The 13,882-nt window shown below is 40.3% G+C and overlaps 1 protein-coding gene across 13 annotated transcripts in view; it reads right to left on the bottom strand.

Moving 5' to 3' along the window:
* The window catches only part of REPS2 (RALBP1 associated Eps domain containing 2), a 231,736-nt gene that overhangs the window by 141,136 nt on the left and 76,718 nt on the right, over positions 1-13,882 (bottom strand). For 11 of the 13 annotated variants that reach the window (XR_013375073.1, XM_077889682.1, XM_077889681.1 and 8 more), the window contains 3 exons: positions 13,654-13,802; positions 10,701-10,827; positions 3,248-3,345 (listed from right to left, as the gene is read on the bottom strand). Coding sequence is in view for 12 of the 13 variants with exons in the window: in XM_077889682.1 (XP_077745808.1) it covers positions 3,248-3,345; positions 10,701-10,827; positions 13,654-13,802 (374 nt within the window). In the remaining variant the exon portion in view is untranslated. The remainder of the gene's footprint in view (positions 1-3,247; positions 3,346-10,700; positions 10,828-13,653; positions 13,803-13,882) is intronic. The other 2 variants (XM_077889680.1, XM_077889691.1) reach the window with 1 other exon arrangement.

Raw genomic sequence — 13,882 nt, forward strand, 5'->3', positions numbered from 1 at the left:
GACAAGAACCCATTTGGTTTCTTCTGCATTATACCATAACTCCTTGTAATGGCCAACCACTGGCAAATACTGATGTCCAGCCCTGGCTCACCCCAAAGCTCCAGAGCCCTATTTCCTACCATCTCTTTGACACCTCCTCTTGGCTACCCCAAATGCTCAAATTTCAACATCCAACACTGAACTCATGATCTTTCCCTAATACTCTCAATGCCAGTTTTTCATCCAGGGCTTCTTAGCTTACCAGATGATATCACCATCTATCTGGTTCCTGAGCCAGACTAAAAAAACATGTCCTATGTTTGAACTCCAGCCCTATCACTTCCTACCTGTGACTTTAGGCATATTAAATAAGGTCTCTAAACCTCAGGTTTTGTCATCGAATAAATGGGATAACATAGCAGACACCCTGGACTCCAAGATGGCTTCATTCGTACCAGTGAAGGAAAAGCAGCTAGGTGGCAAACTAGGAGAGCCAGGAGAGCTGCCAAGCTGGATACTGATATGAGATTTCACCCCTAAAGGCATTGCTGGAGCATTTCAAAGATGTTACTACCAGTATTACAAACAAGTAAGTCAATGGGAAGAAAAGGGGACTCACTGGGATTTCTATGGTGCTGGCAGCTTATGTGCTTTTCAACTACTGTCATTGTTACAAGGACCACTGAAGAGGGCCCAGTGTGCAGGCACATTCTACATTCTTGACCATGACCTTCACCTGGCACCCTTGAATCCTTTCATATCCTATTTGAGAATTCACATCCAATAAAAGATGCTGGTACATGGGAGAAAATGAGGTAACAGGAACTACCTCCTCAGACAGCTGTGAGCACTAAAGGAGACAACATGTATAAAATGTTAGGCACCAAAAAACAAACTATTTTCTAGTCTTTTACGCACTTTTAGAGATAGGTCCCTCTATCTTCTTGCCTACTCCCCCCATTCCCAACCCCTGACCTGCTAACATTTATGAATCCTTCTCATTTCAACTCAAATTTGCCTCCCCACTAAAAGCCTTCCTTGATGGCCCCTACCTGCTAAGGGTTGATCATAACTGTACCCCTACACACTGTTTTTCATCCTCAAAGCACAGTGTAATTTCCATTCACAGCAGTGTAATGACATATTTACTTTGCAATGGTTTGATTATTGGCCACCTCGTTCAATTGCCTATAAGCTCTAGGAGGGCAGGGACTGGGAATGTTAAATCTTGTTTTGTGTATCCTCAACACAGTACCCAGAACTTAATAGGTGTTTAGTAAACATCAGTTGAATAAAGTACCCATGAAGCATATCTATCAGCAGGAAACATGGACCCAGAGATTAGAAGTCACAAGACACCAATCCATGTAAAAACCCATGGCATCCCATCTAGGGGACTAGGCAGAAAGGGTCTGGTGAGCCCTTTCTGACCACTGCAAAGTTCATGATTTACTGCCTGTTTGACCACCAATCTAACAATTCAGGATTAGGTCTCTACAGCACTAGGATACAATCTGCACAGACATGCACAGCCACATCCTGGAGAATTTTGTGGATGAATCCCAGTCCTTCCAATTCCTCTCCTAATGTAACCATCATTCCACAGTAAGTGTGACTCTTGTGTTTAAAGACACATATTTTTATACCACAGGACCTCTAAACATAGCCAACTACTACATCTGGGGCTCAACTAAAGAAACAGCTCTTTGTTCCAACTTAGGGGTGAAAGTGAGCTCTACTGGACCTAGGAGAGAATGGCATCTTGGCTCTCCAATATGGTTCCAGTAAGGGATCTTCCAGAATATTTTTTTACTACACCCAGTGCTTGTTTATGTAGCAAGTCCAAAACCTAGCCTCCCTATAATATGGAACTCTAATGAATAGCAAAATATTTTAAAGTGCAGATTTTGACACTAGGCAGACCCAGCTTCAAATTCAGGTTCTGCCACTTACCAGTTATGAATAAAACTTTAGACCCATTACCTGACCTCTCTCGGCCACAGTTAAGTCATCTACACTAATGGATAGAACAGTACCTAGATCTTACAGTTGTAGGAAGCATTAAATATAAATATACAGGATATGGCTAAGTTATTATCCTTAAGAAAGTTCTTTGTACACAGATAAAATTCTGTCTATAACACAGTTCTGGGCCTAACAGATTGCCCCATTCACAGAGCATATTCAGTTAAGTACCACAATCATCCTTAGCCTTTGTCTATTCTGTTTGAGACTTAGCACCTCAATTCCTTATGGGAATATCTGACACCACCCTTCTATTCTGAGTAGAACTGCCTGTGAATAAGTGATCCTTCTTCCTAAGTTGGATAACGAAATGTCATACAAACCACCCAACTTCCTCTTGTCTTTAGGGTCAGTGAACCCAGTTTTTTCATAATTCCTCTCAGGCAGACACACACACACCAGCATGCACACATCCTTTTTTGAGAATATGTCTTCCCCAGCACAGGACTCAGAGATACTGCATAAGATAACAGTTGTAGACACGAAAATGATAAGCATTCTTTATCCAAAAGAAAACATTGGATAAAGGAAAGATAAAATTTTCTAAGCCACGAAAAACGGAGACATCACTTGTGATTCTGTCATAATATTCCTTTTATATCTACTATATGTAAGAAATAGTAGTCACTGCCATATGTAAAATAACTGTTCTCCAAACTGCACGCACTAGGCACTGAAAGAGAATATGGAAGAACTACCTCTGCCTTCCAAAAGCTTGCAGTGTAACTGGAGGCACAAAACAAAGGACAACAGCTAAATTTGCACTGAATGAATTAATAATAATAATAATAATAATAATAATAATAATAAAGAATAAGGCAGAAATAAGATAGGCTATTTGGGAAAAAAAATAAAGCACTCCTGAAAGAGATGCCTAATGATGTAGGTAGAAGGGCATTATAGACATACAAAAGACCAAGAACCAGCTTGGATTAGTCTAGAGACACTGAGAAAAGGGTAGAAACACACATTACAAAAAAAGATTTAGGAGAACAAGGAAGCCTGGCTGGCTCAGTCAGTAGTCTTATGAGACTCTTGATCTTGGGGTCATGAGTTCAAGCTCCACACTGAGGGTAGAATTCACTCTTAAAAAGATTTAGAAAAATATATAAGCAACAGAATAAGAAGTGCAATATTTGCATAAGGGGGCAGTTTTATATCTTCCTTGAAAAAAACATAGAGGATCCATCAAAAAGTCACGTCCCCGAAGTCTCCCACATATGTGGCATAAAACATCACTTACCCGAATAAGGGAAGCCTTATGCCGAGGGGGCTTGGCTCCTGGGGCCCCTGACGAGGGTCCTTCAGGCTGGACAAGGGGCTGTCTAGCTTCATAAGGAGCTGAAAAAGCAGGAGGAAAAGTCAGCATAGTATAAAAAGCTACTACTCAAAAATGATTATTTCACACTCAAACTGAGACTGTTCTTCAGGGAAGAATTAGCAAAGGAGTCAGAGTTTATCTCCATTGGGCCACGTTGAACAAACAAACCTTGATGCCCCTGGGTACAATTTAGGGAAGCAATCTAAAGACATTCAACTGATTCATGAAAAGACAGGAAAATATTTACATCAAGTTGAGATTAGGAATAAATTAGAAAAGTGGAAAAGTAGGAACCTAAATTGGAACAGAAAGCAATAACAACAGTCAGAAAAGTGCCATGTTATAAATGCTCAAATTCTAAATATCAGGTAACTTCTATATGTACCTGCTGGTTTAAAAGTCTTGCATTCATCATCCACCTTCTCAAGAAGCAAGAAAATAAATATGCATTTTCAACACTAAGAATCAACGTTATTATTAATTTTTCAAAAATAAATGGCACAGTCTTCTTTCCCTTATTGGAAAGAATGTAAAACCAAGTAGAGAAAAATACAAAAAGGAATAAATGTATTTTATGTTTATTATTTTATCTTTCAATAACCAAATGAAAAATACTTTTGCTGACTTTGAGAAAAGTTCTTACGCCACAAAAACAAATGCATTTTTTTAGTCCCTTTTTATTTCCAGAACACTTCATAATGATCTTGCCAATATGGTAGGAAAATAGTTAAATATAATCAAGTAGTATTCAGCTCTAACACAAAGGAGAAATTATCACCCAAGATGAAACCATTTTTTTTATTTTGTTTATTTATTAGAGACAGAGAGAGAGAGAGTGAGAGAGGCAGAGACACAGGCTCCATGCAGGGAGCCCTATGTGGGACTCAATCCCGTGTCTCCAGGATCACCCTGGGCTGAAGGCGACGCTAAACCACTAAGCCACCAGGGCTGCCCTATAAAACCATTTTTGATGAACATTCCCAGTTAACAATTCAAGATTTTGGAAGTATATCAAGAAGTAAAAAGCTGGGGCACCTGGGGGGCTCAGTTGGTGAAGTGTCTGACTCCAGCTCGGGTCATGCTCCCAGGGTCCAGGTATCCCCCTGCTCAGGGGGAGTCTGCTTGTCCCTCTCCCTCTCTCTGCTGCCCCTCTCCCTGGCTTATGCTCTCCATCTCTCTCTCAAATAAATAAATAAAATATTTTTTTTAAAAAGTAAAATGCTTTCTTCCTAAAGCTTCTTTATAAGTAAAATTAGGTAGAGAGAGCAGAGCAGAGCAGCTTGTTATGGCATTACCCTTAGCATACTTTGATCAGTTGAAAATAAAGGAGGTGTAAAAATACCATATCAAGAACAGCAAACCACTCTTGGGCTCGCATCTGCTTTTTGTATTTCCTCCAAGGGACTGGAATACAACATTATAACACATTTAAAATACATTAGAACATCAAAAATCATCACCTGGAAAAGCATTAAGTAGATTTTCAGACCCTGCTAAGAATAAATAAAAATATATAAACTGCAAAAGACACCAACCCAAGAACATATAATCCAAATCTTAGGTAGGTTTCAGCTGGTAGGCAGGTGTTCCTTTGAAGAAGGATTTTTTAATTAAATTATTTTTTTAATTTTTATTTAAATTCAATTAATTAACATATAGTGTATTATTAGTTTCAGAGGTAGAGTTCAGTCAAAGAAGGATTTTTAAGATCATTCCATTTTGATAAAATACCCAATGCCAGAATTAAACTCTTAATTCCGGAAGTTTTGAACCATAGTAATCTGTATCATGGTTGGGATACTAGTGATCATGAGCTTTTCCTGGGTAGCTATCCCTATGTTTCTGGTTCCCTTCAGAGGGAAGGAGCATCTACTGCACAGGAGGAACACATATGCAAGGAAGCCACCTGGTTCATGGCTCCAGTCCCTTACTTACAAGGGTCTTCCCTTGGAAAAGATAGACATATTTTGTCTTCCCTTGGAAGAGACAGACATATCTCATCAGTAAGGCCTTGAACAAAGACTCAGTTTCATGGGTGATCATTTTTTAAAAGGCCTGGCCTCAATGGCCTGGCCTTTCTTCCTACTCCTGTGGGAAGCCTGGATTGGCCTCACCTGCCTATGACTGAGAAAGTGAGTGTATGAAGCCCATCTGGTCACAAATCTAAAACATGCACTCCGATCAGCTTTGTCAGTACCAGAGCTGATAATCAGACCATCATCAGTCTGACTCTTGTCTCATTCCTCAGTTGGATCTCAACTCAGAAGGTAAAAAGGTGCTACTTACTGCCTCTGCTCTCCTTTCTCCCGAATAAAACCTGGAACATTTAATTCAATGCAAAAGAAATAATTCTTAGGTCCCCTTATGAGAGGTTTGATGAGGAACTAGAAATATCATCTTTCTCCAAAGGGAAAAATAAAAGATGAACCCTAAAGATTTCATCACTCTGAGATTGTCAAGCTAGAACAGAACCACTAGTAACTGCACAATAAAGACTCTATGTCTGCAGTCAACCCAATGAATGATATTCAGAAGGTAACTTTCAAGAATACTTAAGAGCTTCAAAAATTAAACAGGTACCAGATTCTAAAAACACAAAAGAAAACACTAGGCAACATTTGAGCACCTACAATGTGCCAGGAACTGTGCTCGGCACAGAGGTTTATATAACATTCCTTATTTGATCTACAGGACAAACCTCTGAGGCAGATGTTATTCCATTTCACAGATAAATTAAAACTCAGAGAAGTGACACACCCAGAGTCCCACAGGCCAGAAATGAAGGCTCACCAAGTCTACGTTTAGGCCCAGGACACTGACATCACAACCCATGCTCTTAAGAGAGTACATTCCTAGGATTGATATGTCAGAATAAGATGTGTAAGAAAAAACAGAACAGGTATCTTGATTTGGAGATAAGGCATTAGATATCAGAAGAAACAGATAAGATTTGAAAGCAGTTACCTCTGGAGATCAGAAATAGGTTGAGTGGGAAGGAGAACAGTTGTTTTCACTATAGGCATTTAAGTATTATTTATACGGATTACTGTGATTTAAACATTTTTTTAAATATGGGTAGCAGTATCTGCCTCTGAGGGTTGTGCTAAGCAGCAAATAATGCACATGAAGATCTCTGCATGATGCCTGGCACACAAGTCTTAGCCACTGAATATTAGCTACATCCAGCAAGTTAGACTAGCAGGAGCGAGGAGAGAAGTTGAAGAGGGGCTCTGAAGCCAACTGGTCTGGAGATCCTCAGTCTGATTTAAAACATACTCACATGCATTCCCCACTAGCCAGGAATCATGGCAGAATTTTGGACAGGAAAATGACCCCAGAAAAATGTACTCCTACAAAACTATTCCAGCAGCGAGACTCCTTTCTGAAAAGGAATAAATTAAGAATAACTCTAGGGGTGCCTGAGTGGCTCAGTTGGTTAAGCAGCTGCCTTCAACTCAAGTCATGATCTCAGAGTCCTGAAATTGAGCCCCACATCAGGCTCCCTGCTCAGTGGGGAGTCTGCTTTGCCCTCTCCCTCTGCCCCTCCTCCCCCTTACTCATGCTTGCTTGTGCTCTGTCGCAAATTAAAAAAAAAAAAAAAGAGGGATGCCTGGGTGGCTCAGAGGTTGAGGTCAGCTCAGGTTGTGACCCCAGGGTCCGGAATCAAGTCCCACATCAGGCTCCTTGCATGGAGCCTGTTTCTCCCTCTGCCTATGTCTCTGCCTCTCTCTGCGTGTGTCTCTCATGAATAAATAAATAAAATCTTTTTAAAAGACAAAATAAAAGGGCAGCCCGGGTGGCTCAGTGGTTTGTGCCGCCTTCAGCCCAGGGCGTGATCCTGGAGACCCGGGATCGAGTCCCCCACATCAGGCTCCCTGCATGGAGCCTGCTTCTCCCTCTGCCTGTGTCTCTGTCTCTCTGTCTCTCATGAATAAATAAATAAAATCTTTTAAAAAAATACAGTTAAAAAAAACAAAATAAAAAATGAAAATAAAGAGTAACTCTAGAATGTTTACTACTAGAGTCACTAAGATTTAATAGGTTTTAGATAAGCTTTTCTGTAGATCAAAGAGAAGATGGAGTACAGAAACAGGAAAGAGAATCCTCAGTTTGTCAGATGGGTTGATGGCATGGTGAAGGCAATAGAGAGTTATGAAACAGATGGAAAAGAGCATGGAATCCTTAAGAAAAACTGAGTTCTGAAAATGTGGGGAGAGAGAGAATGAAGACATGTGGGACTCTCTTAATTCTTGACCTAAGGATAAATGACAGAAAGGGAAGCAGACAGGCAAAGAAAATCCTCTAGGGGAGAATCTATAGACATTATAAAAACAAGAGTGAACAAGCTTTGAAGTGAGTATTATAAATTAGAAGTAAAAAATCACAAGACTGAACCAAGTTGCAGATAGACAAACTCTCCCCTCCTTTGACTTACAGAAGACTGAATGGCACCTGTCAACATTTTACTTCTGAATGACCTTGTTTCCAGCTACAGGGACCTAACAGACTTCTAATCAATGGCTAGACCCAAACAAAAACTCAAATTCTTTGAGATACAGGCAACTGACTGTTCACTCAGACTCCTCTTTATGGGTATGCTAGGCAAAGAAGAACCCTCTGAAATAGTAGCTCATCAACTTCAAGGTTCATGATATTGAGAAAAACCAGGAAAGATAACTTAGAAAAGTACATTTCAAGAATAAAAGAGTGACCACTAGGAAATGTCTTCACATCTAATAGAATGACTACAATTAAAAGCACTGAAGAAAAGGGAACTACGGAGAGAACCAAATGCTGGCAAGGAACACGGAACTCTTATACATTGCCAGTGGGAAAATACAGCCACTTGGTAAAACTCTGGCAGTTTCTTATACACCTTTCCTAAGGTACAGCAATGCTACTCGTAGGTGCCAGGGAAACGACAATATATGTCACAAAAAGACTCACAAACAAATGTTCATTATAGCCTTACTCATAACAGCCAAATACTGGAAACAACCCAAATGTCCATCAACAGAATAGATCATGAAATCGTGGTACGTTCACACAATGAAACACTACTGAGTACTAAAGAGAAACAAACTACTGAAATCCAGAACACAGATGAATCTCAAGCACTAAGCCAAAGGAAAGATGGCAGACACATAAGAGTCCAGCCATTCAGGGCAGCCTGGGTGGCTCAGTGGTTTGGCACCTGCCTTCAGCCCAGGGTATGATCCTGGAGACCCAGGATTGAATCCCAGGTCTGGCTCCCTGCATGGAGCCTGCTTCTCCCTCTGCCTTTGTGTCTCTGCCTCTGTGTGTGTGTGTGTGTGTGTGTGTGTCTGCCTCTGTATGTGTGTGTGTGTGTGTGTGTGTCATGAATAAATGAATAAAATCTTTAAAAAAAAAAAGAGTCCAGCCATTCAATAGGATTCCATGTATATGAAGTTCTGAAAGACAAAACTCATCTAAGGTGATAAAAAGTCAGGACAGTCCTCACTCTGGGAGCCAGGGAGGGACTGGAAAGGGGTATCTCTGTGGTGATTGAAATGTTCTATTCTTGATCAAAGTGGTGGCTACACGGATGTTAAAATTCAAACAGGATGGGACGCCTGGGTGGCTCAGTGGTTGAGCATCAGCCTTTGGCTCAGGGTGTGATCCTGGGTCCAGGGATCAAGTCCCATATCATGCTTCCTTGCATGGAGCCTGCTTCTCCCTCTGCATCTCTCATGAATAAATAAATAAAATTTTTTTTAAAAAATCAAACTGGAGATTTTTAAATGTGTGCATTTTATCATTTAGAAAACACAATAAAACACAATGAAGGCACAGACAACTCTGATACAGGCCACTAAAAGTCCAGAAAGATGGAGAGAAGCTGGTTGTCTCCCTGCCAATGGGGGAATGGAAGTCCAATGTGAATGGAATGAAGAAAGAACAGGGCAACAAGCAGAGCAAATGCGGACAAGTTTTTAAAGGAATAACAAACAAACAAAAAAAGTCAGGGTAGAACCTGGTAATAGGCTGATTTAGTAGAACAAAAAATGACTCACCCGTGAATTAAAAACCAAACCACAGGCACCATGCTGGGCATAAACCTCCAATGTCCAACCCCAGATAACATTAGGAATAAAAAAGAACTCCATTTCTAGAACTAGAGAAGTCAGGCACGAGAGACTTTAAGAGGAAAATGAAAATTCTCAACCCTACTGAGTTTCAGACCCTACCAGGACATTCAAGTTTCAAGAGAGTCATTTTTGTTACCATCCTTTAATAACATCATCTTACATTTGCATAGGACTGAATTTCTAATCAGACTTTATACCCCTGTTCTCACTAATCCTCACAACACCCCTCCAGAATACCATTACCCCATTTTAAAAGAGGAAAGAAAATCATGGTTCAGAGCAGTTCAATGGCTTGCCCAAGGTCACACAGCGAGTCACATTAAACCCACGACTTCTGATTCCAATCAAAAGACTTTTCCATTATGCCACACCTGCTCCTCTCTCTACAAGATTACAGCCTCTCTCTAACCTAGCACACATTTTTATCTGTATTCCTTCCAGAACTCACCACTATTTTCAATGCAGCAAAAACCTGCAGAAACTGGGTCATTTTCAAACACAGCCCACAAAATACAAAAGGAGGATTATGGATAACCAATTCTAGAATACCTTTAATTGGTCCTATCTTAAACTATGAGCCTGAGCCCCAGGACAAGATGCTGCAGTGAATTTATGGGGCTTTAGGCACTGCAGGCTAGGTGGCCAACTTTGCAAGTCATCCTCAGAACCAACTAACATATTTTACCACTAACATGGCCAACACAGCATAAATGTGAGCAAGCAGGCAACCCCACAACTAGACACTTCACACACTTCTCAGCAAAATGTTTCCCCTACCATTTACTTCCCTTATTCGTATTCCCAAACACAAGAGCTAAATATTTTCATTTATGTGATCAGTCTTGAAAGGTTGAATCAACTCTTTTGCTTTTGCAGTTATATTTTCTTAAGTAGTTTCATAAAAGCAGTTGTTATATAAATATGTTTGGAATGTTTGCTGAAAGGAACAACAATTCCAATACCCATCTTTTTCACATGCTATGTTCCTGTGTAATGAAATCTGTATATGAAGGATTAAATTGTCTAAATCATTTACAAGTCCAAAGATAAACTAGTTTGTAGGAGAGGAGACAAGGCATTACTAAGATATATTTCATTTTCTTCTTTAAAAAAACCTTGCTTGAGAGTATAAAATTAAATCGAGCCATGTTTCCAAGGACAGAGATAATTAAGTCAGGAGATTCAGCAGCTGGTGGCGTTGCTGCCTGATAGATTAAGGAGTCTCTAAGACACTGCTGGGACAGCTGGACAAGATCGCCTCTTACCTGGATGCATCTGCTCCGTGCTGCTCCGCAGTTTGCTGTAGCCATGGCTCAAGGGCACCCTCTGGTAATGAGGCGGGGAAGAAGGAGGGGAGGCGAGGGGTGACATCGTGGGAGACTGTGTTTCCTGCTTCAAAAGAACCAGAGCAGAGTTCAGAGGCAATCACTCGAGAAGCCTGGCGCTCTGAGCTGCAGTTATGAAGTATAATGCAACCCTATTGCTGGTGAGATGGCTGATTTAACAAATGGAGGGAATGTTTTCTCAAAAACACAGTTTGGTTAAAATGCAGTGTCTGAGGATTCACATCTCCCAGAGAATCAAGTCTCGCCAGCACTTAGTTACCTAAATTACTAAAACAAGCCTGAAATGCTTTCAGTTATTCCACTAAAATTTTCCTTTGGAAAATGGAAGACAATGATCACATGAAATAGCATTCATTCTCCCCAAATCTGATCTCCTCGTGGATAAATTCCATTTTTATTCACTTAATAAAGGCTATTTCCTGGATTTACACTTATCAAGTCTTTTGGCACATGTGGATATTAAAAACATACATTTAAAATGCTTAATGCTAAATGTTCCTGGAGCTTACTATGCCAAAGTAAAATGCCAGCTTTTTCTTTTCCACACTGGGGGAATTATAAAACAATTCATTATGAGAAAACCATTCCTAACCACTAGAATGGAGGCTTACTTAACAAGCTACAGTTCAAATTTCAGTTGAAATGTGAATTTTATGTAGGACTCTAGCAAGGTAAACAACCTTGCTCTGCTACTGGGTTTCCTCCTCTTTTTTTTTAATGCTATCAATAAACTGGAGTACCCAAGTAACAAGGAAATAGTACTTTTAATCAATATGCAGACTATATAGGTGCTCTCAGCCTAAAAATAAAAAAGCAATCTGAGATACTGATCAAATACTCTTCTTCAAGAAAAAGAAAAGAATATTTCTTTTGAAGTGTAAGTTCACAACAGATTGGATGGGCCTAGCATAAACCCAACCTGAAGTGAAAGGATGTGTCCTCAATCATGCAGCCAGGGGATGGGCCTAGAAAGTCCCTAGGGTATCAAACATCCTGGGATAGTGGACCCTCATTCCTCTTCAAACACTGGTAGGAAAACATGCCAAAGTACTGACTGAAGGTTCCTACACTCCTTATTTGTGTGTGTATGTGTGTGAAGAACCTGTTTAAAATGTATCAGAATTACAAAAGCAACAGTACACTCAGCTATTTAACAGGACATGCTATACATCACTAGACTGTAAATATAAAAATTCTGCAGCAACCTCATATATACAGCATTATCATGGTGAGCCATGTAAATTAGTTCTCAACGTAATCCTTTAAACTCTCAGCACATTTAAAAAACATTTTGAAGGAGCCTGGGTGGCTCAGCGGTTTAGCACCGCCTTCCACCCAGGGCCTGATCCTGGAGACCCAGGATCAAGTCCCCCATGTCAGGCTCCCTGCATGGAGCCTGCTTCTCCCTCTGCCTGTATCTCTGCCTCTCTCTGTGTGTCTCTCATGAATAAATAAATAAAATCTTTAAAAACATAACATAACATAAAATAAAATAAATAATAAAAATAAAAAACATTTTGATTCGTCTTCCTAAAATATGACAAATTTGTCTTATAGAAGACACTATATTGAACATCATTTGACTTTTCTACATGATTCAGTATTTTTATTAGAAGTATGAGCTGTACCTTGATGGCCTCAGAGTTTACTAATTTGTGAGACTACCTCTTTCTTTCTTCTGAGATTTTATACTTCTATCTCTATCAATCACCACCTGACTATTGCAATTAGTGCTCCAATTTTATTTTTTTTAAAGATTTTTATTTATTCATGAGAGACACAGCGAGAGAGAGAGAGAGAGAGAGAGAGAGAGAGGCAGAAACACAGGCTGAGGGAGAAGCAGGCTCCCTGCAAGGAGCCTGATGTGGGACTTGATCCCGGATCCTGGGATCACGCCCTGGGCCAAAGGCAGACACTCAACCACTGAGCCACCCAGGCATCCCTAGTGCTCCAATTTTAAAAGCTCATCCTCCCTTTTCTTGTCCCTTGGATGCTAAGTGTATAATGGCAGCATTTCCCAAGATGGAATTCCAAACATGCTCCACAGGAAAGGATTCCCTGGTGAAAGAAGTTTACTAAATACAAATCTCCAAGTCTCTTTGCAGCAGGACTTCTCAGGACCTTGAATGTGCTAAAGTGCACTATGACTCTCCAAGACGGAGGATGTAGTCTTTCCCCCCAAGAAAAGGAAATAAAGCAGCATTCTCCAAACATATTTAACCACAGAAACCTTTCTCCAAACTTTTTGTGAGAAGAATGTCTATTAAAAACTCCTAGGTAAGCCTGACTGGCTCAGTCAGTAGAGCATGCGACTCTTGATCACAGGGTCCTGAGTTAAAGCCCCACATTGGATGTAGAGTTTACTTAAAAACACAAAATTCCTAGGGCAGCCCCAGTGGCTCAGCAGTTTAGCACCGCCTTCAGCCCAGGGTGTGATCCGGGAGACCCAGGATCAAGTCCCACATCGGGCTCCCTGCATAGAGCCTGCTTCTCCCTCTGCCTGTGTCTCTGTCTCTCTCTCTATGTCTCTCATGAATAAATAAATAAAATCTTTAAAAAAAAAACTCCTAGAAATTACATTTCAAAGAACCCATTGGGAAATGTCAATTAGAGAAATCAGTAAATGTGTTAAATCAGTAGCCTTACTTTGGACATAGTTCTACATTCAAGTAGGTTCTAAAGGGCTCATGGGTGGCTGGCTATACATCAGCTTCTTTTTCTTGCTACAAGGAAACTTTACTGGCTCATTTCCAAGTCTATAATTGTATCCCAGATGGTGAAATTTGCTAGAAGCTTGACAGCAGATATGAGGCACTGCTATGTGAGGTCTCATGGTCAGAATCAAACAGACATGCCTGATCAGGCTGTTTACCTGTTTATCCTCATCGTCCATTCTTTTGAAGGTATTTTTTTCTGTAATTAAATATGGAATCTGAACCTTAGTTCCATGCAGTTCAGCCGGGTTCCCAAATCGTATCTCAGCATCGGTCTTTGACATCATAAAGCGAGGCAGTGGCAGTTCTTTAGGATCAGAATCAGAGAAGCTCAAGTAAGACTTTATTTTAAAACTGTGAAAAGCAGAACTCAATGGCCAAAAGATG

This window comes from Canis aureus, chromosome X, assembly GCF_053574225.1.
Source record: "Canis aureus isolate CA01 chromosome X, VMU_Caureus_v.1.0, whole genome shotgun sequence".
NCBI classification, from domain to species: Eukaryota; Metazoa; Chordata; class Mammalia; order Carnivora; family Canidae; genus Canis; species Canis aureus.